General features: G+C 32.9%; 1 protein-coding gene across 1 annotated transcript; it reads left to right on the top strand.

The window, feature by feature from the left end:
• The first annotated feature begins 3,383 nt into the window (after positions 1 to 3,383).
• Positions 3,384 to 19,523, top strand: LOC100263953 (putative receptor-like protein kinase At3g47110). The gene is made up of 3 exons (XM_010656881.3): positions 3,384 to 4,005; positions 16,966 to 18,828; positions 19,183 to 19,523. The coding sequence occupies exons 1-3, from the start codon at positions 3,384 to 3,386 to the stop codon at positions 19,521 to 19,523; spliced, it is 2,826 nt and encodes a 941-aa protein (XP_010655183.3).
• The last annotated feature ends 8,235 nt before the right edge of the window (positions 19,524 to 27,758 follow it).

The raw sequence follows: 27,758 nt of genomic DNA, 5'->3' as shown, positions 1-27,758 counted from the left end.
ATAATACATGAAAAAAAATGGTAAAATTATTTCCATTAATTAATTGAAAAGATAGAAAATTAAAATACATTGTTAAAACCGTTTTCAAAATTGTTACCCAAGCCTTTGAAATTACAATTCGAAGGCGAGATTGTTTTCACAAGAGCTCAGAGGTGGTGTCGTTTTGATCTGGAGATGTTATCTCACGTCCAAATCTTGTATGGTTGTTTTGCGGATCATGTTCTTATTGGTAGTAGAGCATCATTACCTGCAAATGCTTCTTCCCATTGTTGGTGGAGGGTTAGGGTTAGGGGTTTGTCTTTCAAACTTGTCTTTTAAGCTAGAGAACGGTTTTTATATTGTTCACTTTCTTTTGGGCCTGAGAGTGGTTTCAATATTTTTCACTGTTCTTGAATTTTGCTCATAGGAGATTATTAATTGATATTGAGCAATGGCAAACACTGGTGAACTAGTCTTGTTGATGCCTCTCCTTTGTGATTTCTGCACTGAACACAAACAGCCAGCTATACTATTCTGTGATAATGAGGCGCACTTCACATTGTTTCTAATCTCATGTTTCACATCGAGATTGACTACCATCTTGTTCATGAGAAGATACAAACAAGTTGTCTCAAAACAATGCATGTATCTTCTCAACATCAAATTACAGATCTTTTTACAAAGGCTCACCTACCTACACAACTTAAATTTCTTCTCAACAAGATGGGAATTCACAATATTCATTCTCAACAAGGGTATTTTTGTATTAAATTTTTGGTTGCATTTTCTATTTTCTATTTTTTTTTCTTGCAAAAATTGATGACCGGGTGAGTCAGTTATGGGTGTAGCTCTCTAGGCTCCATATAGTCATGCCTTTAGGCATTCTGTAATACATCTTCAGAGGCATGGATGAATAGCATTTTTCTTTGCAAATTCTCTTCCTATCTCTTCTGAAACAACTAATAGGTTATTTTGTGGCTCATGTTCTTACCGGTAGTAGAGCGTCATAACCTGCAAATGCTTCCTTGTATGGTTGGTTGAGGGTTAAGGTTAGGGTTTGTCTTTCAAACTTGTCTTTTAAGCTGGAGAACGGAATTTATATCGTTCACTTTCTTTTGGGCCTGAGAGTGATTTCAATGTTGTTCACTTTCCTTGAATTTTGTTCATAGGAGATTATTGATTGATTTGAATTTTGAGCTTGGAGCTACGTGGACATTGGATCAAGCAAAGGTACGTACATGCGATTCTGAATTATTATTATTATTATTATTATATATTAAGCATTCAACCTAGCTAGTGCCAATTATTTCTTCTTAACCACTTTGACTTAGGTATCATCAGAGGGGCACACTCAAGGTCTACTCTGATTACTCCTTTTTGTAGGTCTCGTGTATTTCTTAACCAGTTTAATTTAGGTATCAGAGGGGCGTACTCAAGGGGCACTCTGATTACTCCTTTTTGTAGGTCTCGTGTATCAAGAGAAGGTGGATACTTTGGTCACCATGTAGAGGAGGAGAACATTATTGTACTCACCCGCTTGTCGACTCGGATTAGCAGCCTGTACAACAGCACTTGTGAAGAGGATCACTAAATCTGTTGAGTTTCTTACCATGTATTTTCTTTAGATGGAAAGGTTGTTAAGTTGAAGTTTGGGCCATTGAACTACAAAGAAGGTTTTGATGCCAAATGTAGAGACCTTAGCTTCATCTACCAGCAGATGATTCTGAATTTTCAGAAGTTTTCTGGTCATTATTTTAAATGAGCAGACCATGCATGCAATTTAAATTTAAATTGATTATAGAGACAATCATCTTAAAAATATATGAAATTCGACTAAAAAAGTAAAAATTGTTCATAAAATATTGCAATATCCATGTCACACGGTATTCTCTTGTATTAAAAAAAAGAAATACCTATTTAAAACATGGTTTTAGTCACCAAGCCTCTCTCAATAGAAAATGTTTTACTCCTCTCTTGTCTTATTTCAGTGTTTGTAGTGCAGTGTATCAGCGGTACGTGCAGCTGATATCTGAGAAATTTTTAGTGATCAATCTTCACTACTTGGCTTGAAAATCTGTCATTCTTAGAGTAACTGGTCCACCAAAACTGCCGGCCATCTGCAATTAGATAAGAGTCTGGTGCCATGCCCCACAGCAAAGAGCCACAACCTTGAATCTTTCCAACATGGGTCTGAATGGAACCATCCCAACCGACCATGGAAACTTCTTCCTGATCGCTCTTGACCTTAGCAAGAAAATTTTCCATATTCCTGTAATTGATGAAGTGGGTCACTTGCATTGTTTGAAAGCAACCAAGAATATACAATTCAATCAATTTAGTTGGCAGAAAGCAGCCAGATTTGGAAGCTTGTTTCTTAGGGATAATAATTTTACAAGGACCACCTTTCCTTCCATTGGCAACATTCCAATATTGCTATAATCTTTGGGATTAGAGAGAATCATCAACTGGAAACATTCCTGAAGAGATTAATTGACAATCTTTCCAATTTGAAGGTATTAAACATAAAAAATAATCCAAGAGTTTTGCCAAATTCTAATTTCCTGCAAATCTTTTACTGTACAGATAGATTAAAGACAGTACATACGTTTACCATATGGTAATCAATTAACTAGACCATTCCAATCCTTTGGGCCAAAACATTGCTCTATCCTTCAATGGTCATAATAGCATTTGCAGTCATGGCTTTCCATTATTAAGAGTACTTCTTTTATATGGGTTTTTCTTTTATCAAATTAACATGGTCGTCATCACAAGGTTTGTTGCTAGTTTTTTGTCTTGATGCTTACTTGCATCACTTATAGTACGCCATGTTTGATTAAATAATCAGATCCTCAAATACGCTAATGGGATGAATATAGTGGCACTAGAATAAGTAAAAAGATAGTCATTTATCCTGTCTTCTTGGAAGGTAGATTACAATATGAATTAGGACAACAAGACGGACTTAAAACCGAGTTGCAGCAGAAGGAAAACCAAAAAACAATAGAAAGGGACACTATGATTTTCTGAGATGGAATGTTGGCTGTTAAGTTTGAAGTTTAGGCCGGCGAAAGAGCCACAGGGAAGAAGGTTTTGATGCCAAATGTAGAGAAATTAACTTCATCTTGAATGACTGAGCAGAGCAGGCCTTCACAGTTTAATTAAAAATTGAAAGTAGATACAAGCATCTTCGTTCCTACTGGCCGATAACCATTGAATATTTCAGCATCCATACCGTACTGTGAAGCTAGCAAAGCTATTCTCTCTTCTGTTTAACTACCGCTTTAATTAGAACATGTTTACTCATAATTAAGTAACGTCTCTCTCACATAATGGAAGGTGTCTTTCTCCTCTCTAGTACTATTATTTCGGTGTTTATAGTGCAATTCAGTGCTTGTGTAGCCATGTCTTTGAGCAATTTTACTGATCAATCTTCACTACTTGCTTTGAAAGCCCATATCACACTCGATCCACACCATGTATTAGCAGGTAACTGGTCCACTAAAACCTCCTTCTGTGAGTGGATAGGAGTCTCTTGCAATGCTCAACAACAAAGAGTCATAGCCTTGGATCTTTCCAACTTGGGTCTGAGGGGAACCATCCCTCCAGACCTTGGAAACCTCTCCTTTCTAGTCTCTCTTGACCTTAGCAGCAACAATTTCCATGGTCCTGTACCTGTCGAGGTGGGTCAGTTGACTAGTTTGCTATCAATGAATCTGCAATACAATCTCCTTAGCGGACAGATACCACCCAGTTTTGGAAACTTAAACAGGCTTCAAAGCTTGTTTCTTGGAAATAATAGTTTTACTGGAACCATCCCTCCTTCCATTGGCAACATGTCAATGCTTGAAACTTTGGGTTTAGGGGGCAATCACCTGCAAGGAAACATTCCCGAAGAGATTGGTAAACTTTCGACTATGAAGATATTAGATATCCAGAGTAACCAGCTTGTGGGTGCAATTCCTTCGGCCATCTTCAACATCTCTTCTTTACAAGAAATTGCTCTAACCTACAATAGTCTATCTGGTGATCTCCCAAGTAGCATGTGCAATCATGAGTTGTCTGCATTACGAGGCATTCGTCTATCAGCTAATCGGTTTACTGGACCAATTCCATCCAATCTCAGCAAATGTGGAGAGCTTCAGACTTTATATTTGTCTTTCAATAAATTCACCGGAGGCATTCCAAGAAGTATTGATAGCTTAACCAAGCTTACCATGTTATCGCTTGCTGCCAACAGCCTTAGCGGTACAGTTACATTTTCCATTCCCATTTAATTTTTATTTCATTTTATTTTGGATTCTATTACATATGATTTGTTGACTTCATCAAAGTTCAAACTACAAACCTTGTCTTTACAATGAATTGGAGAAACATTTCTACAATGATGATTTGTATTTGATTGGAAAAAGTTTAATTGTAGGTACCATCCCTGAAGAAATAAGTTTTCTTCCTAGTTTGGAGTATTTGTACCTCAGGAGCAATAGCTTCACCAGTCCGATTCCATCAGCCATCTTCAAAATCTCCACTTTGAAGGCGATTGATCTTGGAAAAAACGGATTTTCTGGAAGTATGCCACTGGATATCATGTGTGCTCATCGTCCATCACTTCAACTAATCGGACTTGACAGTAATAGATTTACCGGAACCATACATGGAGGAATTGGAAATTGTACTTCACTGAGGGAACTATATTTGAGTAGTAACGACTTGACAGGTATGATTATATCTATTTTTTCTTAAAATTTGTTGATTCCCCTCCGGAAATATTTAATTGATTTATTACTTTTCATGACCTAAGAGTTTCTCAAAAGCTTTTTCTTTACAAAGTCTTTTATGCATTTCATTATCAAAAATCACTTGGCATACAATAACTTTGGGTCTGTTTGGCAACTATTTGTAAAAACAGTTTTCTGTTTTTCAAAACAAAAAAAATAAGAAAACAGTTTTCTAAGGGTTGTTTTAAAAAATAATTATACAAGTATATAGAATGATTAAAAATAAAGCACTAGATATAAAAAAATATATATTTTTAAAACATATTCAAAAATATAAAAAATAGGTTAAAAATATTTTAGGTTCCCAAACAGACTTTTGTTCTACAAAACAACAAAGAACAACTTTTAAAAACTATTCTTGAAAACTATTTTTTAGAACTGTTTTCGAAAACAGTTACCAAACAGACTCTTATGCACAGTTTTTCTCACACCCTAGGTTATGAAAATACTTTACACTCAATCACAAGCTTCTGAATTTACTATGGAACTTCTCAAACTTCCTAATAAGACACCTATCATTAGAGTAAACTTTCTTATGAATTTTTTTTTGGAATCTCTAGATTGCTTCATTTCAAGCCCTAGACAGTTGGGGTACATGAAAAACTATCTTAAGCATCTCTAGATCTATACATATAGCAATAAAGACCATTAATAACCATAGATCTAGAGATAAAAACCATGCTTGTGATCTAGATGTTCCCACATTTATTCCAGTTGATGGAGAAGCTGGTGAGGTTCTTAAAAACCAAGGGATCTTTCAACCACTGGCTCTCTTTCTTGGATTTAGGCACTTGAGGATGGTGAAATCCTCTCATAAGGGTGGAAGTCTCTCTGAATCCTCAGAAGATTGAAGAAAAAGACTAAAGCTTACCCTAAGGAGGTTTACATAAGCTTCCTTGTGGGTTTATTATCCTAATCAAAGATAGCATTCACAAACTCATGTGCAACCTTGCATTTGTACCACAACACCCTTATGCACACATGTGAATAAAAAACCTAACTAACCCTAAAAAACCATGCCACCTAGGAACATCAGTTGAGGCGAGGTGTTAGGATAAAGTCCTTAAAAGCATGACTTGATGTAACAAAATTTGAAATTTTTTATTTATTAATAAAGTTCTAGTTTCACTTTTATCTATCCTCATTCCATGCATTGTACTTTTTAGTCTTATGGCTTGCATCTCTTATATTGTACATGACTTGGGTGCATTAGGATTTCCATGGAAGATCCAAACCATGAGTTCATTGTAAGTGGATGACTTATTCACAATCAGTTCATGGGCCTAGGTTTCCCATGGTGAGTTCATTAGTATCTATAGTTACACATTAAACAGGACTTACGATGAGTCATGAAATAAGGCTAATGGGTAGTTATGACTTCACCAAGATGTTATATTGTGTTGTCTCTCAACCTTGAGAAAATATTAAGTTTGTGCCCAAGTTAGCAGTAACTTTTACCTACATATGAGATCATAAAGTGATCATATTTCCCTATGTATTGGATCATTGTTAATGGAAGTCGGTAGCAATAGGTATTGTCAATAAAGCCACTTTGATGTCTTATGGATTGAGACAAAGTGTCTTCTTAGGTGATCTTAAGGAGGTGTGTTCATGTAAATATGGTTATTGGAGTTCTTTAAGTGGAAATTGACATAAGCTCTTAGTGAGCTTACATATGTCAGTTGATCATACAATAGGAGGATTTGTAACTCTAAGGTAGTAAGGTAGTCCTAATAGACTAATAGCTTTTACCTCATTAGACTACAAACACTAGGTCACAGACCCGAGCACTTTGTGTCTCATTATCATTATATAAGGTACTGGAGTGGAGTCAATTCTCTATACTAGGATATTGAATTGAGTTCATAATTGCATTTTGAGCAAGCCAATACTATCCTATGGGTCTAAGTGGTCCTCGCTTGAGCTCATACACCTTGTTAGCACGATTTATAATGGTTGGATCAACGCTTGGTTCACTAATGTGAATAAGGGCGTTTTGCTAATTATACAAGGTTGCATAGAAGTTAGTGAATTATATCTCTGAATTAGGTTAATTGATTAATTAGACAACCATTTTGAGTTAATCAATCAATCAATCAAAAGCCAATTTAGCCTAGATTCAATGACTTTAACCCTTGGTGGACTCGAGTCACTTAAGCCTAGTAATGAACCCTATAAATACCCTCTTAAGGGTTAGGGTTTCAAGCTTTGTCTTCTTCCACCATCCAAAGAGAGCATTATCCTCCACCCTCCCAAACTTCCCACTATTTTGGTGTTAAAGAACAAAGGAGAGTCATCAGGCGTAAGATCTTAGGTATACAAAACTTTTGACAACTGCAGGATTGATCTTCACTAATGAGAACTCAAATTATACACAAGGATGGCTCTTAAAGAACCTATTTTAGTGTATTTGAGACATTTATAATAGGCTCACTCATTTAGTTTGTTGTTAATGCTTTAGAAAAATTCATTTTGATGTGTTTTGTGACAATTTTATAGGATTAAGGACATTTTGCACACTTCCAACATTTCATGAACAAAGGGTATTTAAGTAAGGGACGTTATCACTAATAGTGCACTAAGAAAGAACTTGAAATTGCGCACTAAGTCAAGTTTAATATGAATAGCGCACATTGAGGGCAACAAAGCATATTGCCCACTTAGAGAAACACTTCAATAGTGCAACTTTAAGTGTTAGTGTGGATTGCACACTCAAGGGAGCCACTATATTATGCACTTAAAGGACTCTTCTCATATTGTGCTATGGTAAGATAATGCACCTTTCTTAGGCACTCCAGCAATGGCACAACTAACACTCGAGAACCCTTTTTAGGTTGTTGACTGCAAATCTCTATTGTAATTAAAATATTAAAGCTTAAATACATGATAACTCTGACCAAGAAAAACTAGAGATAGAGTTACCACAACTTTATAGTATTCTGGGTTGTCGTCCTATGGGATCAACTTTAATGTGTTTATTTGCTTTTAGATTAAAAGAATTAATTATTTGCTAAAGATACTGAAATCCTAAATTAAATAAATGGAAATAAAATATGAATAAATATTTCCTAAAATATTTAATGAAATAAACCAAACAAAAGAAAGAATGTTCCAAAGAGTTTCACAATCCAATGTCAAATCCTTAGAGAGAGAAAGCATTATAGAATCTAAAGTTTAGGATCAAAGTCAATCCGCCACCAAATTGAATCTTAACACAAATATTACATCCAAAACTTAGATTTTTCCTTTCTAAAACATATTCCTAAAACCATTAAGTGAATGAGATTCATTAATGGTTAAAGGTTTGGTTTTTTAACCCTTCCTACTCCTTGTAGCTTTCTTTTAGGAGGGATAACTATAGAGAAGACCAGGATAAGTAATGATCAAGAGTTACCAAGAATCACTAGCATTAGGTAATAATCTACCGTATCATTCCCTAATACAACTCATAAGGATAGGTGATGGGTAATTTTAATTTTCTATTTTATTTATTTAAAACCTATATCTATCTTTATAGATTTGGCCCTTAGGGTCATTAATAGTAGGATCAAATTATAGTAACTAGTGATCAATGTCTTTCCAAGAATGACTAGTATCTTGATAAAAATCCTCTATAATTTATCTAGGGTGATCTCACATAGAGGATTTATTCCTATCAATTAAATCTTGAAAACATAAAGAAAATCATAACTTTATTGTGTTCTTGCTACTCTTCTTTGGATTTTTCACCTTCATGTTAGCATTTCTGGATCAATCAAGCTAGCCAAACATGGTGGAGGATTTCTCCTCACAACTCATTTTGGTTGTCAAGAAAATAAAATAGAAAGATGAAAAAGAAAAGAAAAGAAAAGCAAACCTTAAACTTTATTAAAGAATTTCAAGAAAAGAGATCAATCTCCTTCCTTATGCTCTTTTCCAAATCAAAAAGTCCCTAGAAAATCTTACAATTGAGTTTTTATAGTTTCCACAAAACCCAACACATGGCATGTTCCTATTGGCCACTTATTTTACAAATAATTACCTAAAAATGACTAAAAAATAATAAAATCATGATTTCTAGTTGTATAAGGCCCAAGATGCAATTCCTGAGGTGGAGGAGTTGAAACATCAAAGTGGTAGTGTAATTTCAAAATTGGGTCATTTCAAAATGGATTTCGAAATCATAAGTTGAATTTCAAAATCATTTGGAAATGGTCCTTCAACTATGCCTAGTTGTCTTCAAATGGCTATAACTTTTTTGTTTCAGCTCTATTTTGCACACTGTTTAAAGTTTTCAACTCCTAACTTCCTAAGCTTTGAAATGATACATAGCATGCCCAAAAATGACACAAAAAATGCTCCAAATTTCACCTTAAATTCAAATTACATGTTGTGCCCAGATTTTGAGTTCCAAATTTCCATGTGAACTTGATTACATTAGCTTCAAACCTCCTTCATTATGGTTGTTTGCCCTCTATTTCACTTCATAACATCTGTTGCTAGTATTTTATGCCTATGACTTGCTCATTACGCCCTTTCTTAGACTCTTTATGGTTCACAAGCCCGGAGTCTCACATTTATGCATATTTAGCTTCTTCTATTCTCTTGGCTGAGAATGAAATTTGTACTTAGCATTCTTTTCACCCCTTAACTGTTTAAGAAGCTACAACATATTCGACTTCTATAGTGAAGTCAACAATGCAAGATTGCTTCACACTTCTCCAACTAATAGTCGTACCACCAAATATAAATACAAAACTATAGGTAGACCAACAAGAATCCTTGTCAAACTGAAAGTCTGAGTCTGTGTACTATTTAGGTATTAACTCCTCATTCTGGAATACAAGCATATAATCTATCGTTCTCCTAAGATACTTGAGTATATGCTTCACAATTGCCTAATGCTTTGGTCCTGTTTTTTATTGATATCTACTCACCATGCCCACTACAAAGTAAATATCTAGTCTAGTACATAGTACCACATACATAAGGTTACCCACAATAGAGGCATAATGTACTACTTGTATGCACTCTTTCTCCTTAGGTGTCTTAGGACACTAATACTGGGAAAGAGGAATTCCATGTTTGAAGTGTAAGAAACCCTTCTTGGAATCCTACATCACATACTTGACTAAAAGCTTGCTAATGTAAGTGGCTTGAGGCAGCGTCAATTTCCTATTCATGTAGTCTCTCAAGACCTTAATCCCAAGAATTGATTGCACTTCTCCTAAATCATTCATTTGAAACTAAGTAGACAACCATATCTTGACTATTGACAATAACCTTATATCATTACCAATGAGTAGAATGTCATCAATGTACAAGACCATGAAGACCACCATGTTTCCCTTCATCTTCTTATATACACATGGTTCGTCCTCATTTTGATCAAAGTCAAAAGTATTGACTACCTTATCAAAATGTTTATTCTATGAGTGAGATGTTTGTTTTAATCTATAAATGATTTATGCAACTTGCAAATCATATGCTCTTAGCCATTTGCTATGAAACTATTTGGTTGCATCGTATAGAGACACTCATCAAGATTACCATTCAAGAATCCAATCTTGATATCCAATTGCCATATCTCATAGTTGAGATGTGTCGCAATGGATAGGAGTATTCTAATGGACTTGAGCATGGCTACCAGCTACTAGGTTTCCTCATAATCGAAACTAGGTTTCCTCATAATCGAAACTAGGTTTCTTCATAATCGAAACAAGGTTTCTAACTACAATCTTTTGCTATAAGTCTAGCTTTAAAGGTCTCAACCTTTCCATCTACTCCTCTCTTCCTCTTGTAAGCCCACTTGCACCCTATGGGTTTTATCCCTTTAGGTACTTCTACTAGTTCCTAGACTCAATTAGAATATATAGATTCTGACTCTGCCTTCATAGCCTCTTTCCAGAGATGTGTAGTCACATCACTCATTGTTTCATCATAATCTATGGGATCAATCTCATGTTCCTCTTGAATGGCCTTAAAAAACTCTCCCAAATACATGAATCCTTTTGGTTGTATAACAATCCTCCCACTATGATGAGGCACTAGTGCACTAAAAATAGGAATGGTTGGTATTGGATCCATGGTATTCAATGTTGTTATGAGAGTCTTATCTAGTGCTCTCAAATCCAACCTCACTCCTTGTCTTATTACTCATCATGTAGTGATCTTCTAGAAATCTAGCATTTGCACTCACAAACACCTTCTAGTCAACTTAACTATAGAAGTAATAACCCCTTGTCCCTTTTGGATAGCCTATAAACTGACAAACTTCTTATCTTGGTTCCAACTTATGGAGCTTTGGTTTTAACTCGTGTGTTGAGCACCCTCATATGTGAACATGGTGTAAACCAAGTTTACGTCTATCTGTATCTCCATAAGAGTCAAAGGTGATGATTTAAATGGAACCATATTAAGTAGGTATCCTATTGTTTCTAAGGCATATCTCAAGAACGATGCAGGAAGTGTTGAAAAACTCATCATGAATCTCACTATATCTTATAAAGTTCAATTTCTTCTTTCTAATACTCCATTTTGCTATGGAGTTCCAAGGGTAGTCAATTGGGATATAATCCCATGATCCTTAAGGAAAGAATCAAGGTCACTAGACATGTATTTTCCTCCTCGATAAAATAGAAGTACTTTGAGGTGTTTACCTAACTGGTTCTCTAATTCCACCTTAAATTCCTTGAACTTATCCAAGGCATCAAATTTCCTATGCATAAGGTAAACATAACCATATCTAGAGCAATTATCTGTGGAAATGATTAAATACTCATACCCTCCATGTGCTTAGACATTGAAAGCTCCACACACATAAGTATACACAAATTACAAACATTCTTTGGCTCTACCCCTTTAAAAATAAAGTGTATCTTGGTTATTCTACCTTCTATACAAGATTCGCATACTGAAAGGTTTTATGGAACTAATGAGTGTAATGTTCCAAACTTAACTAGTCTTTGGATCCTAATTAGATTTATATGGCCTATGCATAGATGTCATAGATATGTTTGACTAGTGGTAAACAATAGATAATGTAGAAATAGAAGTGGTATGAAATAAATTATCTACCAATGCACCTGAGCAAATAAACGAATCATTGTTTCTAATAAAACCATTTTTATTTAAATAAATTGAATAATTGGATTTATTTAAATTAGAAACTAAAATCAAATTCTTTTTAGACTCAAGTACATAAAGACAATCATTGAGTTGTAGATGTTTCTTATTCTCTATAACTAGGGTAATCCTACTACTTGCATAACTATCCTTGTATTAAATGCTAAAGTCAGGTACATCTCTCCCTCATTCAGCCTTCTACTTAGTTAAAACCCTTGTAAAGAGTTACAGATATGGTCAATGGCTTTAAAATCTATCCACCATGAATTGGTGGAATCCACCACTAAACATGATTCAACTAAAAGTGAATATGGCATACCTTCCTTTTTCTTCAAGTTATCCTAAGTCATTGATTAACACAACTTTGTGTTCAACCTTTAGCTAGCACATGCAAGTAGGAGCATTTTAGGTGATTCTACCACTTCATGTCTAAGTTAAGTGTATAACCAAGATCCTTCATATCAATGTTACCAAGTGAAGAGTTTCATCTTTAGGATTGGTCACTCCCACTACAAACATATATAGTCTTTGTCCTTTCAAGATAGTTCATATCCCTTGATTCCTTGGATCATCCTATCTTTAGGATGTTGATGAGCCCAAAATCAAGATGGGCTTGATCTTAGAGGTTGTGGTCTTGCTTATGGTCCTCTCTCACTTGATATCTTGAATAAGAGGCTTTAAGATAATTCTAGTAACCTTCTTAAAATAAATTATTCATCATCAGATTTTCCAAATCTTTATTTATCAGTTGAATTGGGGCTTTTGTGCACAATAAAAATTTCATTTATATTCTTTATCCTTGAACTTTCCTTTCCCAATCATAGTTCTTCTTCTCTTAAGGGGAAAGCTTGAAAAACTTGGTGTTATCATCTTCTTAACTGTTGTTCTCCTTCTTTAAGGTGGGAGAGCCTAGAGAATGTCCCACTTCCAAAAATAGGAAAGTCCTAAAAGGAATTGCAACTCAAATTAGCAACAACTAATTATTTAAATAAATAATATTGGAAAGAATCTTCATGAATATGTATTCTTTTAAGAAGATCCGGAGTTACCAATTTTTTAAATCATACAAATATATTTCCTATCACATGAAATATATAAATAAAAGCATAAAATAAATAAAGAAAATAAGATCTCATGGCCTTAGGGATCTTGTTGTTTATTTAGTAACCTAAATATTCGTATTTTTTAAATCCAAATATATCAAATGAACCTACAACAAAAATAGGGTTAACATCTTTTACAAAAGACCATAATGCCCTTTAAAACCATAACTATACCACTAAAGTTGCTAGGAGCGCTTGAAACAACTTTTGGTGCACTTAAAACAACTTTTGGTGTGCTTGACAAGCATTGAGAACTGGAAGTAACTTCAAGTGCTTGAAAGAAATGCTTAATCCCTCGAGCGATAATCTAACTGCTCAAGCGCTCCTATAGAAACCCATATTTTGACTACTAGTTTTTGCATCTTCGACTATTGTTTTCTCCATGGAAACTCCTTTTTACAATTGGGGACTATGCATGATCACCTCATGATTGTCCAAACTTCCAAATCCTCCATAGGTTACATAGACTGAAAAATTTGCAAAACCTTTTACATTAGAAAAAAGAAAACGTATATATGCTTCTTTCAAATTAAAGCTTACCACCCAATCTAAACATTTAAATAAATAAATAAATAAATAAAGGAATTTTTACATTGAATAAAAATCTTATACCCCATTTATAGGGCTTACAACCCATCTAGAGAAAAATGAATACCAATCCAACAACAATAATCACAATTATAATCATCATATAAGATTACACATTTACATGCATATATATTCATCCCTAAAACCATAAGATGAATAACATATCCTAAAAACCAAAGGTAAGCACACCTTAGAAAGGTTCTAACATGTTTTTTCCATACCTATGGCTCTGATACTAGTTGTACGGAATCTCGAAGTCGTTTCCTATCCCAAGACCATGTTAGGTGCATAAAATCTCCCTAGGGCATCTAAATCCTATGCAATGAGAGCAAAAATACTATTTTTAACATAAAAAAAATCTAGATCAATGCATTAGAAAACTTTATCTATGATTTGGATGTTCTCAAATCAATTCCTTTCGATGAAAATCAATCCTACAATCACCGAAAGTCTCATACACCTAAGATCTTCCACTCAATGTCTCTCTCTTGTTCTTTAATTAGCACTAAAATGGTGGGGTGTTAGGAGGGTAGAGGTTAGGGCTTTTTCTCTCTAAATGGTGAAAGAAGACAAAAGCTTGAAATCCCAACCCTTAAGAGGGTATTTATATGGTTCCATACTAAGCTTAAGTGACTTGAGCCCACCAAGGGCTTAGATCACTTAATCTAACTCAAAATAAGTCATAATTAATTAATTAACCCAACAGGGTTATCCAATTAGTAAATTAGCCAATCGAGAGATACAGTTCACTAACCCCTGTACAACCTTACATGATTACCAAAACGCCCATATGCACAGTAAACCAATAACTTATCCAACCCTTATAAACCTTGCTAACAAGGTGTATGAGCTCGAGCAAGGACCACTAAGACCCATAGGATAGTACTAGCTCCATCAAAATCCAATTGTACTCTAGTACCTTAAGTAATGATAACAAGACACTAAGTGCTCGAGTTTGTGATCTCTTATCCACTATATACAGTCTGCCCATGAACTGATGTTCATACTCTAATGAGGTGAAAGCTTTCAACCTCTCATGACTACCTCTACTATCTGTGAGCTATAAATCCTCTTATTGTGTGATCAATTGACATATCTAAGCTCACCAAAAGCTTATGTCAAGTTTCACTTAAAGAACTAATATAGTCATAGTTCACATGAACACAACTCCTTAGGATCACCCAATGGGATATTCTATCTTAATCTCATAAGGCATCATGGTGCCTCAATTGAGAATATCAATTGCTACCAGCATCCATTAATAGTGACTCAATCCATATGGAATATGTGATAACTTTAAGATCTCATCCATAGGTCATATGTACTAGTAACTTTGGCACAAACTCAATATCCTTTCAAGGTTGAGAGACAACATAACATTGTAGCTAAGTGAAGTCATGACTAACGGATAGCCTTATTTCATGAAGTTTTGACACACTAGTGCATTCACTATGGAAAACCTATCCTAATAGCCAAGACCAATCATCTCTTCAATTAGGAGGAAATGCACCACAACCTCTAATGGGTTGCCTAGGACCACGAAATGGTTGTGAACAAGTCATCCACTTGCAAGGAACTCATGACTTAGATCTTGTCTCCAACTTCTAATGCACCTAAGTCATGTACAATGTAAGAGATACAAGTCAGAATGCTTATGAAGTACAATGCATGAAATAAGAATGACTAAAAGCGAAGTTAGAACTTTATTAATAAATAATAAATTCCAAATTTTGTTACATCAAATCATGTAGTTAAGGGCTCTATCCTAGCATTTTTTTCCCATATCAAATGTGGAATATCATAATCATTCCTCATGCAAACATGATGTCCTCGTCATATCCCATAGGATTACAAGGCCAAAGAGACAAAGACTTAGTACGGGACTAAACAAACTCCTACACCAAGGTTGAAGATCGGCTTTGATATAATTTGTAATGACTAGCTCCCCCAATTAGGAGCAAGTGTACTATAACCTCTAATAGGTTGCCTAGGCCCACGAACTGGTTGTGAATAAGTCATCCACTTACAAGGAGCTCAAGACTTCAATCTTCTCTTCAACTCCTAATGTACCCAAGTCATGTACAATGCAAGAGATGCAGATCAGAATGCTCATGAAGTACAATGCATGGAATAAGGATAGATAAAAGTGAGACTAGAACTTTATTAATAAATAATAAATTCCAAATTTTGTTACGTTAAGTCATGCTTTTAAGGGCTCTATCCTAACACTTTTCCCCATACTAGATGTGGAATATCATAATCATACCTCATGAAAACATGATGTCCTCATCATGTTCCATAGGATTACGAGGCCAAAGAGACAGACACCTATTACGGGACTAAACAAACTCCTACACTAAGGTTTGTAATGACAAGTTCTCTCTTTCTCTCTCTCTTGCCCCCCCTCTCTCCTCTCCTCTGGTGTAGATATCGATAGCTTTAAACCTCTCATAGCTTTAAATTGTTTCTACATGGTTAAGAAAAGCATCATGATTTTTTTTCCCTTATCTAATTTGGGATATCATAATCACCCCCATGCGGACATAATGTTTTCATTGTCTCCTATGGGATTGCAAGATCAAATATACAGAAACCCTTTGCAAAGCCAAGCAAACTCCTACATCCCTTCCAAGGCCAAACAAACTCCTACATCAAGGTCAAGGATTCACTCTAATACCATTTGTAATGACTCACTTCCAATCATGTAAATATTATCTGCTTCGAGTCAAATAAACCCTCATGGCTTTAAAATATAATATATATATTACTATGAACTTTTTCCCCTATTTGATATGACATATCTCACAATCTATTATGATTACAGAAGATCTAATGTATGTGTTGTACAATAAGTAAAAATGAAAATAAAAATATTTTTAATATATATATATAGTACTATGAACTTTTTCCCCTATTTGATATGACATATCTCACAATCTATTATGATTAGAGAAGTTCTAATGTGTGTGTTGTACAATAAGTAAAAATGAAAATAAAAATATTTTTAACACTTTTCCTTACTTTAATATAGAGAATAATTGTGTAATGTCCTATACTTTCGATCTTCCAACTTATTCTAACAAATAGATTCTATGGAAAGCTCCAAAGATAGTATACCTTCAAATTTTCGCTCAATGAAAGTTTGAAAGAAATCTCCATGGTTTAGTTAAACCATTTCTTCCATTATGGTTGATTTTGTTACATTCTATATAGTTTAGAACAAAGTAGTTATATGGAAAACTCATGAAATGTTTGTTCAATTATAGCAGGTGAGGTACCATGTGAAATTGGTAGCCTTTGTACTCTGAATGTGTTGAATATTGAGGACAACAGCCTAACCGGCCACATTCCTTTTCAAATCTTCAATATCTCATCAATGGTTTCAGGCTCACTGACAAGGAACAACTTATCAGGAAATCTTCCACCAAACTTTGGCTCGTATCTTCCCAATCTTGAAAACCTTATACTGGAAATTAATTGGCTTAGTGGTATTATTCCCAGCTCCATCGGCAATGCTTCTAAGCTTAGGAGTCTGGATTTTGGCTATAACATGCTCACCGGCTCTATACCTCATGCACTTGGGAGTTTAAGATTCCTTGAGAGACTCAATCTAGGAGTTAATAATTTGAAAGGTGAATCTTATATCCAAGAATTGAGTTTTCTCACTTCATTGACAAACTGCAAGCGGCTGAGAATTTTGTACTTATCATTCAATCCTCTAATTGGCATTCTTCCCATTTCTATTGGGAACCTCTCTACCTCTCTTCAACGTTTTGAAGCTAATACATGCAAACTCAAGGGCAACATTCCTACTGAAATTGGAAATTTAAGTAACCTTTATCTGTTATCCTTGAACAACAATGACTTAACTGGAACTATTCCTCCGTCAATTGGACAATTACAGAAGCTCCAAGGTTTGTATCTTCCTTCCAATAAACTACAAGGTTCTATCCCAAATGATATTTGTCAGCTGAGGAACTTAGGTGAGTTATTTTTGACAAATAATCAGCTCTCTGGATCTATACCAGCATGCTTGGGTGAACTTACTTTTCTAAGACATCTATACTTGGGGTCCAACAAACTGAATTCTACAATACCTTCGACTCTATGGAGCTTAATCCATATCTTGTCTTTGGACATGTCCTCAAATTTTCTAGTTGGCTATCTACCATCAGATATGGGAAATTTAAAGGTTCTGGTAAAAATAGATTTGTCAAGGAATCAATTGTCAGGTGAAATTCCAAGTAACATTGGAGGCCTCCAAGATTTAACTTCTCTCTCATTAGCTCATAATAGATTTGAAGGCCCCATATTGCACTCATTTAGCAATTTGAAGAGCTTGGAGTTCATGGATCTATCCGATAATGCTCTATTTGGAGAAATACCGAAATCGTTAGAGGGATTGGTGTATCTAAAATATCTTGATGTGTCTTTCAATGGATTATATGGAGAGATCCCCCCTGAAGGGCCTTTTGCAAACTTCTCAGCCGAATCTTTTATGATGAACAAGGCATTGTGTGGTTCACCAAGGCTGAAACTCCCACCCTGCAGAACCGGCACTCGTTGGTCTACCACAATTTCTTGGCTCCTACTAAAATACATCTTACCGGCAATTTTATCAACACTACTTTTCTTGGCCCTCATTTTTGTGTGGACGAGATGCAGAAAAAGGAATGCAGTCCTTCCAACTCAGTCAGAATCATTACTTACAGCAACATGGAGGAGAATTTCTTACCAAGAAATTTTCCAAGCTACAAATGGATTTAGTGCAGGCAATCTACTTGGTAGAGGAAGTTTGGGGTCGGTATATAGAGGAACTCTTTCAGATGGGAAGAATGCTGCCATCAAGGTTTTCAATTTGCAGGAAGAAGCAGCATTCAAGAGCTTTGATGCAGAATGTGAAGTAATGCACCATATTCGTCATCGAAATCTAATCAAAATTGTTAGCAGCTGCTCTAACTCTTACATTGATTTCAAAGCATTGGTACTGGAGTATGTACCCAATGGAAGTCTGGAGAGGTGGCTGTATTCTCATAACTATTGCTTGGATATCCTGCAGAGATTAAATATAATGATAGATGTTGCATTAGCTATGGAATATCTTCATCACGGTTGTTCAACACCTGTTGTTCACTGTGATTTGAAGCCAAGCAATATCCTGCTAGATGAAGATTTTGGTGGGCACGTTGGTGATTTTGGTATTGCAAAACTCCTACGCGAAGAAGAGTCCATTAGAGAAACACAGACCCTTGCAACCATAGGGTACATGGCACCAAGTACTTTTCCTAATACTTTATCTGTACTTCATGTTCATTTTTAGGTTATCTTTGGTTCCGAAAAGACTATGTCTGGTTTCACTATGAAAAATATGAAAGGAAAGTTAAGTATAATTAAAATAAGTAAAAATCTATACATTTTTTATTTATTTAATCTTTATATAATTAAAATAATTTATTGACTTTAAATTTATTTTCCCTCATTTATTCTTTTCTTCTACTTTTTCTCTTTATTTTCTTTTCTTCACATTTTCCCTCAAACTTTATGAAAACCAAACATAGCCTTAACACGTCTCTTTTCAAGTCATCGAAATTTTGGAGGATTGTTGATTGATTTAATATAATGTGTTGTAGAGTATGTTTCCAATGGAATAGTTACCACTAGTGGTGATGTCTATAGTTATGGTATCGTGTTAATGGAGACGTTTACAAGGAGAAGGCCTACAGATGAAATTTTTTCTGAAGAAATGAGCATGAAGAATTGGGTATGGGATTGGCTATGTGGTTCAATTACTGAAGTGGTGGACGCCAACTTGTTAAGAGGAGAGGATGAACAGTTCATGGCAAAGAAGCAATGTATATCATTAATCTTGGGATTGGCTATGGATTGTGTAGCAGATTCACCTGAGGAGAGGATCAAGATGAAAGATGTTGTAACTACACTCAAGAAAATTAAAACTCACATATCTAGCTAGCAGATATTGAAAGGACTCGAGGTAACTGAGCTTTCATGTTCAGTAGTACTTATATCCTAGTTTTATTTGAATGAGTTCTTTAAATTTCATATTCTAAGAACCCACTCAGAGATTAATGTTGTATTCTGATATAAGCGTGCCAGGCCCTTCAAATTTGTTAATTGTAGGATCAGACACACAAAACTTTAAAATGTTCGGTGGTTAGCATAATACAGGTCTCTCATGCACCCCTTGAAGCCTTATACAAGGCATATGATTTTAGAATTTTTTTCTAGCTCTCAAGCATGTTGGCTTGGGGCCTACTACCAAATATACTAAGGATGCATTTGATAATAATTGTAGAAAGTATTTTTATTCTTTTTAATATTTGAAAGATAAAAAAATTTCAAGCATTAAAAATATTATAAATACTCCCTAAAATCACTATCAAACACACTCTAAGAATCTATTTAGTAGTGATTCTTGGAAGCCATTTTAACATTTCTAACACTCAAAAACTTTTATCAAAAGAGTTGTTTTCAAGTGTTAAAAAGATTAGAAACATTTTGTATGTATATATATTTGTTATAAGATTGAGATAAACTTGTAAAGATAGATTTGTAAGGAAAAGTAAAAGATACTCGAAGGAGCAAGGTCTCACCATTCAAATTATAGATAAAATAGGTGGGAATATATGTATGAGAGGTTTCAAGGTTCAATAGTTGTATCAATTTTTCCAATTCTACATAATCTTCCCTATGGCATAGTAAAATTATTCTATTTCATTTATAAATGTAGATATAATTGGTCAAACCATATTAAAACCTCTTGTATCTTTGTACATGGATGATTTTATTCTTATACAATTGCACTATTAAGTGACATTTTAACCTTCATTAGTACAACCAATGGCTCCAAAGTTTTTCTAGTATAACAATGGTAAAATTTTCTTAAGGAAAAAAAAAGAAAAAGAAAAAGAAAAAGAAAAAGAAGAAGAATCCTAAAGTAGAGGGAACACATAAGAGTATTAGAAAATGAATTTTGAAAGGTGAAAATATGAATTGGCGAAATAGTTTGAATTTGCAGTGCATGAGGAGATCATGGTGCCTAGAAGGGACTATGGCCACGAGGAGATCATAGCATGTGGATAGTTGTGCATAGGGTAAGGATTCAATAAATCAAACATTGTAGGGATTGGAAATAATAGATGGTCATTTGGTATTCTTTTACTTCAAACTTCAATTTTTGGGAAGAATCTACTTAAATTTCTAGTAAATATATTTTAAATAAGTTTTTACATATAATACATTAGGCGACTATCTTAATTATGACTCATTAAAGGTGTCATATGCATCAAAGAAAGCATATGCTAAAAGGTAACGTATATATAAAAATAAGTTTCTTTGTTGAATTATGAAAGGGTTTAGGAATATTTCCATAAATATTCTAGATTGAGGGAAATTGACTTGGTCTTGTGAAAATTATACATGTGATAGATAGAAATATGAGAAATAGTGAGAGACATTCTATAGAGCGAGGGCTCATTGTGTAAGTTATGGATATAGGAAGCAAGAAAACATATATAGGATATTTCAACGCTCAATAGTTATATATGTTTTCCTTATCCTATGTAATATTATTTATAATATAGCCGAACAATTTGATCTCTTACATGATGCATGGTTGGTGAAATTGGATTCAAAATTTATATACCTTTGAGAGTGTGGATAAATTTATTATTTTTATTGCACTAACAAGTGAATATTTATCATTTGAAGATCGTTGAAGAAAGTAAATAACAAAGGTTTTTCATAACTAACTAAACTTACGATATTTTGGGCAAAATTTTCAAAAACATTTTAAGAATGTACAATTCTTTAAAAAAAAAATTCTCAATTGTTTTTATAAACAAAATTCTGCTTGAGAATTCAAATATGAACATTAATTTTCTCAAACTTACACTTCTTGAAAGTATTGTGCACTTATGTACAATATAAAAATTCCCAAGTATATATTCCTCATATTTTCAATTGTTTCTTAAAATACTCTATAAAAAAAATTTTAAAAAAATACCATCAAAATTGATTCTAAAAAATAAATGGTTTTCACAAAAATTGTCAAAAAATTATTGAGGCAAAATTTGCCAAGCAAGCCTTTATCTTCTGAAGAACAAAAAAACAAAATAAGTTTTCTCTCCTCTAAGAACTCTCCTAATTTTGTAACTTCTTGCCCAGAAATATGAATGCACTATAATTTTTCTTGGGGTCTTCTAATCCTAGGGTTACATCATCATCAAATTATCTAGAAATGGAAAAATCAATAAAAAATCACAATCACCGATCAATCAGCCATCATGGATCCAAATAAGTGATGACCAATTTTATAAATTGCTCAAATGAATTATTAATAGCAAAAGATCCAAATAAGTGATGAATTATTAATTGCCTCAAATAAGTGAGGCAATTAATTATGAACTTTGAGTTTAAGTAAGCTATCAATCACCTGACTTGCAGATAAATCGATTACCTTTAAAAATGTATTTTTAGCTAATTTGAGTTTCTTGATGATGTTTACTACTTAAAACAAAAGTTGGGTTGAGTGGTTTCCAGTGAAAATTATTCATACCACTAAAGGCATAATTACAATATTTGATACCTAAAATTCTTATGTTGATAATGTTACATTTGAGTCTTAGGAAGGCAGGTAGCATGGGAGATGCCCGTAAACACCTAATCAACCAATAGAACAAATGAGTTTTTACATTAGAAATGCCTACAAAATTTCTATGGTTTGGGTAATCCTGCATTTTGAACTTTGATACTAAAAAAGAGATGAGGATTCTAATGGGTTTATCATCCAAGTATATATATACAGAACTTAAGAAGATGATATTAAATTCATATGCAACAAACTCAAGTGACTCATCCCATCTTCAAGAACAGACTGATCAAGTTAAAATTCAAAATAGAAATGCCCCATGCAAAAAGCTTGAAAGACAGGGGAGTGTTTGGTAAACCTAATACTTATTACTTAATAATTTAAATTGACTTTAAGTTAAATTACACTTAAGTTGTTGACTTTAAACTTTAAACTTATAACTTAATTCTTACTTTAAGTATTAAGGTTATTTGATAAAATTAACTTAAAATTTATTTTAAATCATCATTAATATATTTATTCTCATAAATTATAATTAAGGCAAAAGAGGTCGAGTAATAATGGAAGTCATGGAGTAGCAAAAGATTTATGAAAGTAATTAGGATAAATGAAAAGAAAAAGGTAAAATAAAGATATGGACTTAAGAATAAATTTTTTTTTCTTACTTATTACTTAAACTTGTTTTTAACTTTAAGTCATATTATTAAGTTATTTTATCAAACATACTTAATTTACTTAATGAATTAAATTAAGTTATTAAGTCATTTTAAGTTTTTAAGTTGGTTTATCAAACACCTACAAAGTGACTTGAGTTGGCTGTTAATATGACATTAGAGAGAACAGAGATAATCATGTCAACAAATAGAATGGACAGAAAGCAAATAGGGAACCATGAAAGGAAGGATAGTATCCCATCAATTTTTAATATAAAAAAAATTATGATAGAATGGTTATTAAATATTTCATGTATTTTAACATTTACATTATTTTAAAAAGTTTTGTGACTAAACTAAGTGTGAGTTTGACAATGATTCCAGGAAACATTTCTAGTCTTTTTAATATTTAAAAGATAAAAATCTTCAAGTGCTAAAAAGGTTAGAAGCGCTTCCTATAATCACTACCAAACGGACTCTTAGGTTAAAAATGCTTCCTATAATCACTACCAAACAATCAGAATGCGTTTAGCAGTGATTCTAGGAAGTGTTTCTAGCCTTTTTTATGCTTGAAAGATAAAAAAAATAAAAAAAATTAAGTGTTAAAATGAGTAGAATGCATTATTGGCAGTGATTCTAGGAAGCACTTTTGGTCTAAAAAGGTTTTTGAAAAAAAATTAGGTATTTAACAAAATTTAGGAAACACTTTTAAAATTCTGAAAAATCACTTGTAGTATTAAACAATCACTTGCAACGTTTTCTAGAGAAATATTTGATAAGTGATTCTCCTAAAAATACTTTCAGATAAAACACTTTCACTAAGAGTGTGTTTGACAGTGATTCTAGAAAGTGATTTTAGGAAACATTTTTAACATCTTTAATGCTTAAAAAGATAAAAAAATTTATTAGAAATATTTTTTAAAATCATTGTCAAACACAATTTAAGTTATGAGTAACAATGTGGAATAATTTTTTGTAATTTATATTTTTTTATAATATAAACTTTAAAGACATTATAAACAAATTGGATAAGTCACAATTGATAAGAAAATTGTGACATGAAAGAACTACAACCACCATTCATCACTTCATTTTGGACACTATCCCTCCGTTTGATAGCTAAGAAAATGAAAACATAAAAAATAAATAAATAAATAGATAAAAACAATCTTTTTGGTTTTAGCTAAAAGAAAATGAAATCCGAGGGAAAAAAATCAAATATTAATTTTACAAAGAAAAGGGAATAGATCAAGACAAGCAATAGAAGGGAAGTTTTTGTAGCCACATAAATAAAATTTTCATTTTAAAGCTTGAACCAATAACATTATACCAAAATAACAATTTTACAAAAGTATTCAATCCTTGTTACTGCATATGCATGCACACAACAATCAAACACGAAAATCAAATTTAAAGCCACAGGCCATAATGTTCTCAACACTATTGAACAAATGCGATAGAATATGAAAATTACACATGAAGAAGAAGAGGGTACTAATTGAATAAGAGTGTGTTTGAATTGATAATGATTCTTGGAAACGTTTTTAGTCTTTTTAATATTTAAGAAATAAAAATTTTCAAGTGTTCGAAATATTAAAAATGCTTTCTAAAATCACTATAAAATGAACTCTAAATGTTTTTTAGTTTCTGAAAATAATAAATATATAATTTTCATTGATAAAGTGGTAAAATAATCACATGAAAAATATGGTAAAATTATTTCCATTAATTAATTGAAAAGATAGAAAATTAAAATACATTGTTAAAACCGTATTTCAAAATTGTTACCCAAGCCTTTGAAATTACAATTCGAAGGCGAGATTGTTTTCACAAGAGCTCAGAGGTGGTGTCGTTTTTTCTGGAGATGTTTACCTCACGTCCAAATCTTGTATGGTTGTTTTGCGGATCATGTTCTTATCGGTAGTAGAGCATCATTATCTGCAATGCTTCTTCCCGTTGTTGGTGGAGGGTTAGGGCTAGGGGTTTGTCTTTTAAGCTAGAGAACGGTTTTTATATTGTTCACTTTCTTTTGGGCCTGAGAGTGGTTTCAATGTTGTTCACTTTCCTTGAATTTTGTTCATAGGAGATTATTGATTGATTTAAATTTTGTTCACTCTCCTTTTTGTAGGTCTCGTGTATTTTTTAACCAGTTTAGTTTAGGTATCAGAGGGGCGTACTCAAGGGGCACTCTGATTACTCCTTTTTGTAGGTCTTGTGTATCAAGAGAAGTTTTTAACTTATTTTTTATGTTTTAAAAATAAATCATATATATTCCTATAATTATTTTTTAAAATAGTCATAATAAAATAATTGAAAATAACTTAAAATGTTATTTGAAAATAATATATATATATATATATATATATAGAAAATTATTTTATTTTTTTATTATTAAACATGTTTTTCTTTTTTCTTTTTTCGTCTTAGAAAACAATAAACTGTTTTAAAAAATAATTACCAAATAAAACTTTAATTTTTTTTCTTTTTTTCTTACTTTTTTTCACAATTTTCCACTCCTAAATCATTTCTAAATTCTTCTTAAATGTGTTTTCATTTATGTTTAAAACAATTTTTTTTAAAATCAAAATTTGCATAAAAAAAATAAGTCTTAAAACATAGATTCTCTTAAGTTTAGTTCTTTGAGAGTATTAAGAAAAGAAATGAAAAGTTAAATACGAAAGAAAATAAAATATAATTAAGATTGGTTATAAATTCACTTATTTTTAAATTATTGAATCTTTGTATAATTAAAGAGAATAAGTTAAATGTATTTGAAGAAACATATAAAAATAATTTATTTATTTTCAACGTATATTTTTTAATTTCCTTCTATTTTTCCTCATTATTTTATTTTCTTTGCATTTTTTTTTTAATTTTCTAGTAACCAAATATTGCTTGAGGGTTTGTTATTGAGAAGGAAAACTAAATCTGTTGAGTTTCTTACCATGTATTTTCTTTAGATGGAAAGGTTGTTAAGTTGAAGTTTGGGCCATTGAACTACAAAGAAGGTTTTGATGCCAAATGTAGAAACCTTAGCTTCATCTACCAGCAGATGATTCTGAATTTTCCAAAGTTTTCTGGTCATTATTTTAAATGAGCAGACCATGCATGCAATTTAAATTAAAATTGATTATAGAGACAATCATCTCAAAATATGTGAAATTCGACTAAAATAGTAAAAATTGTTCATAAAATATTGCAATATCCATGTCACACTCCCAAGGTATTCTCTTGTATTAAAAAAAGAAATACCTATTTAAAACATGGTTTTAGTCACCAAGGCTCTCTCAATAGAAAATGTTTTACTCCTCTCTTATCTTATTTCAGTGTTTATAGTGCAGTGTATCAGCGGTACGTGCAGCTGATATCTGAGAAATTTCTAGTGATCAATCTTCACTACTTGGCTTGAAAATCTGCCATTCTTAGAGTAACTGGTCAACCAAAACTGCCGGCCATCTAAGAGTTTCTTTTGGAGTGATTTGGAGAATTTGATTAGATTTTTCTAATCCTTAAAAGATTTTTCTTTACAAAGTCTTTTATGCATTTCATTATCAAAAATCACCTAGCAAACAATAATTTTGGGGTTGTTTGGCAACTATTTTCAAAAACAGTTTTCTGTTTTTCATAACAAAAAAATAAGAAAACATGTTTGACAACTAGAAACTATTTTTTGTTTTCTATTCTTAAAAACAAAAAACATGATGTTTTCAAAGAACATTTTTTAATTGTTTTATATTGTTTTCACTTGTTTTATGAGGGTTGTTTTAAAAAATAATTATACAAGTATGTAGAATGATTAAAAATAAAGCACTGATATAAAAAAAATTATTTTTAAAACATATTCAAAAATATTAAAAATATTTTAGGTTCCCAAACAGACTTTTGTTCTACAAAACATCAAAGAACAACTTTTAAAAATTGTTCTCAAAAACTATTTTTTGGAACCGTTTTCAAAAATAGTTACCAAACAGGCTCTTATGCACAGTGTTTCTCACACCCTAGGTTATGAAAATACTTTACACTCAATCACAAGCTTCTGAATTTACTATGGAACTTCTCAAACTTCCTAATAAGACACCTATCATTAGAGTAAACTTTCTTATGAAATTTTTTTTTGTTCTCTAGATTGCTTCATTTCAAGCCCTAGACAGTTGGGGTACATGAAAAACTATCTTAAGCATCTCTAGATCTATACATATAGCAATAAAGACCATTAATAACCATAGATTTAGAGATAAAAACCATGCTTGTGATCTAGATGTTCCCACATTTATTCCAGTTGATGGAGAAGCTGGTGAGGTTCTTAAAAACCAAGGGATCTTTCAACCAATGGCTCTCTTTCTTGGATTTAGGCACTTGAGGATGGTGAAATCCTCTCATAAGGGTGGAAGTCTCTCTGAATCCTCAGAAAATTGAAGAAGAAGACTAAAGCTCTAACCCCTAAGGAGGTTTACATAAGCTTCCTTGTGGGTTTATTATCCTAATCAGAGATAACATTCACAAACTCATGTGCAACCTTGCATTTGTACCACAACATGCACACATGTGAATAAATAACCTAACTAACCCTAAAAAACCATGCCACCTAGGAACATGAGCTAAGGCGAGGTGTTAGGATAAAGTCCTTAAAAGCATGACTTGATGTAACAAAATTTGAAAATTTTTATTTATTAATAAAGTTCCAGTTTCACTTTTATCTATCCTCATTCCATGCATTGTACTTTTGAGCCTTATGGCTTGCATCTCTTATATTGTACATGACTTAGGTGCATTAGGATTTCCATGGAAGATCCAAACCATGAGTTTATTGTAAGTGGGTGACATATTCACAATCAGTTCATGGGCCTAGGCAACTTATTAGAGATTGTAGTGCACTTCCTCCAAATTTGAAGGATGGTTGGTCTTAGCCATCGGAATAGGTTTCCCATGATGAGTGCATTAGTGT

Source organism: Vitis vinifera, chromosome 9 (genome assembly GCF_030704535.1).
Source record: "Vitis vinifera cultivar Pinot Noir 40024 chromosome 9, ASM3070453v1".
NCBI classification, from domain to species: Eukaryota; Viridiplantae; Streptophyta; class Magnoliopsida; order Vitales; family Vitaceae; genus Vitis; species Vitis vinifera.
The sequence above is the reverse complement of the archived record's forward strand: the minus strand, read 5'-3'. Positions and strand labels throughout refer to the sequence as shown.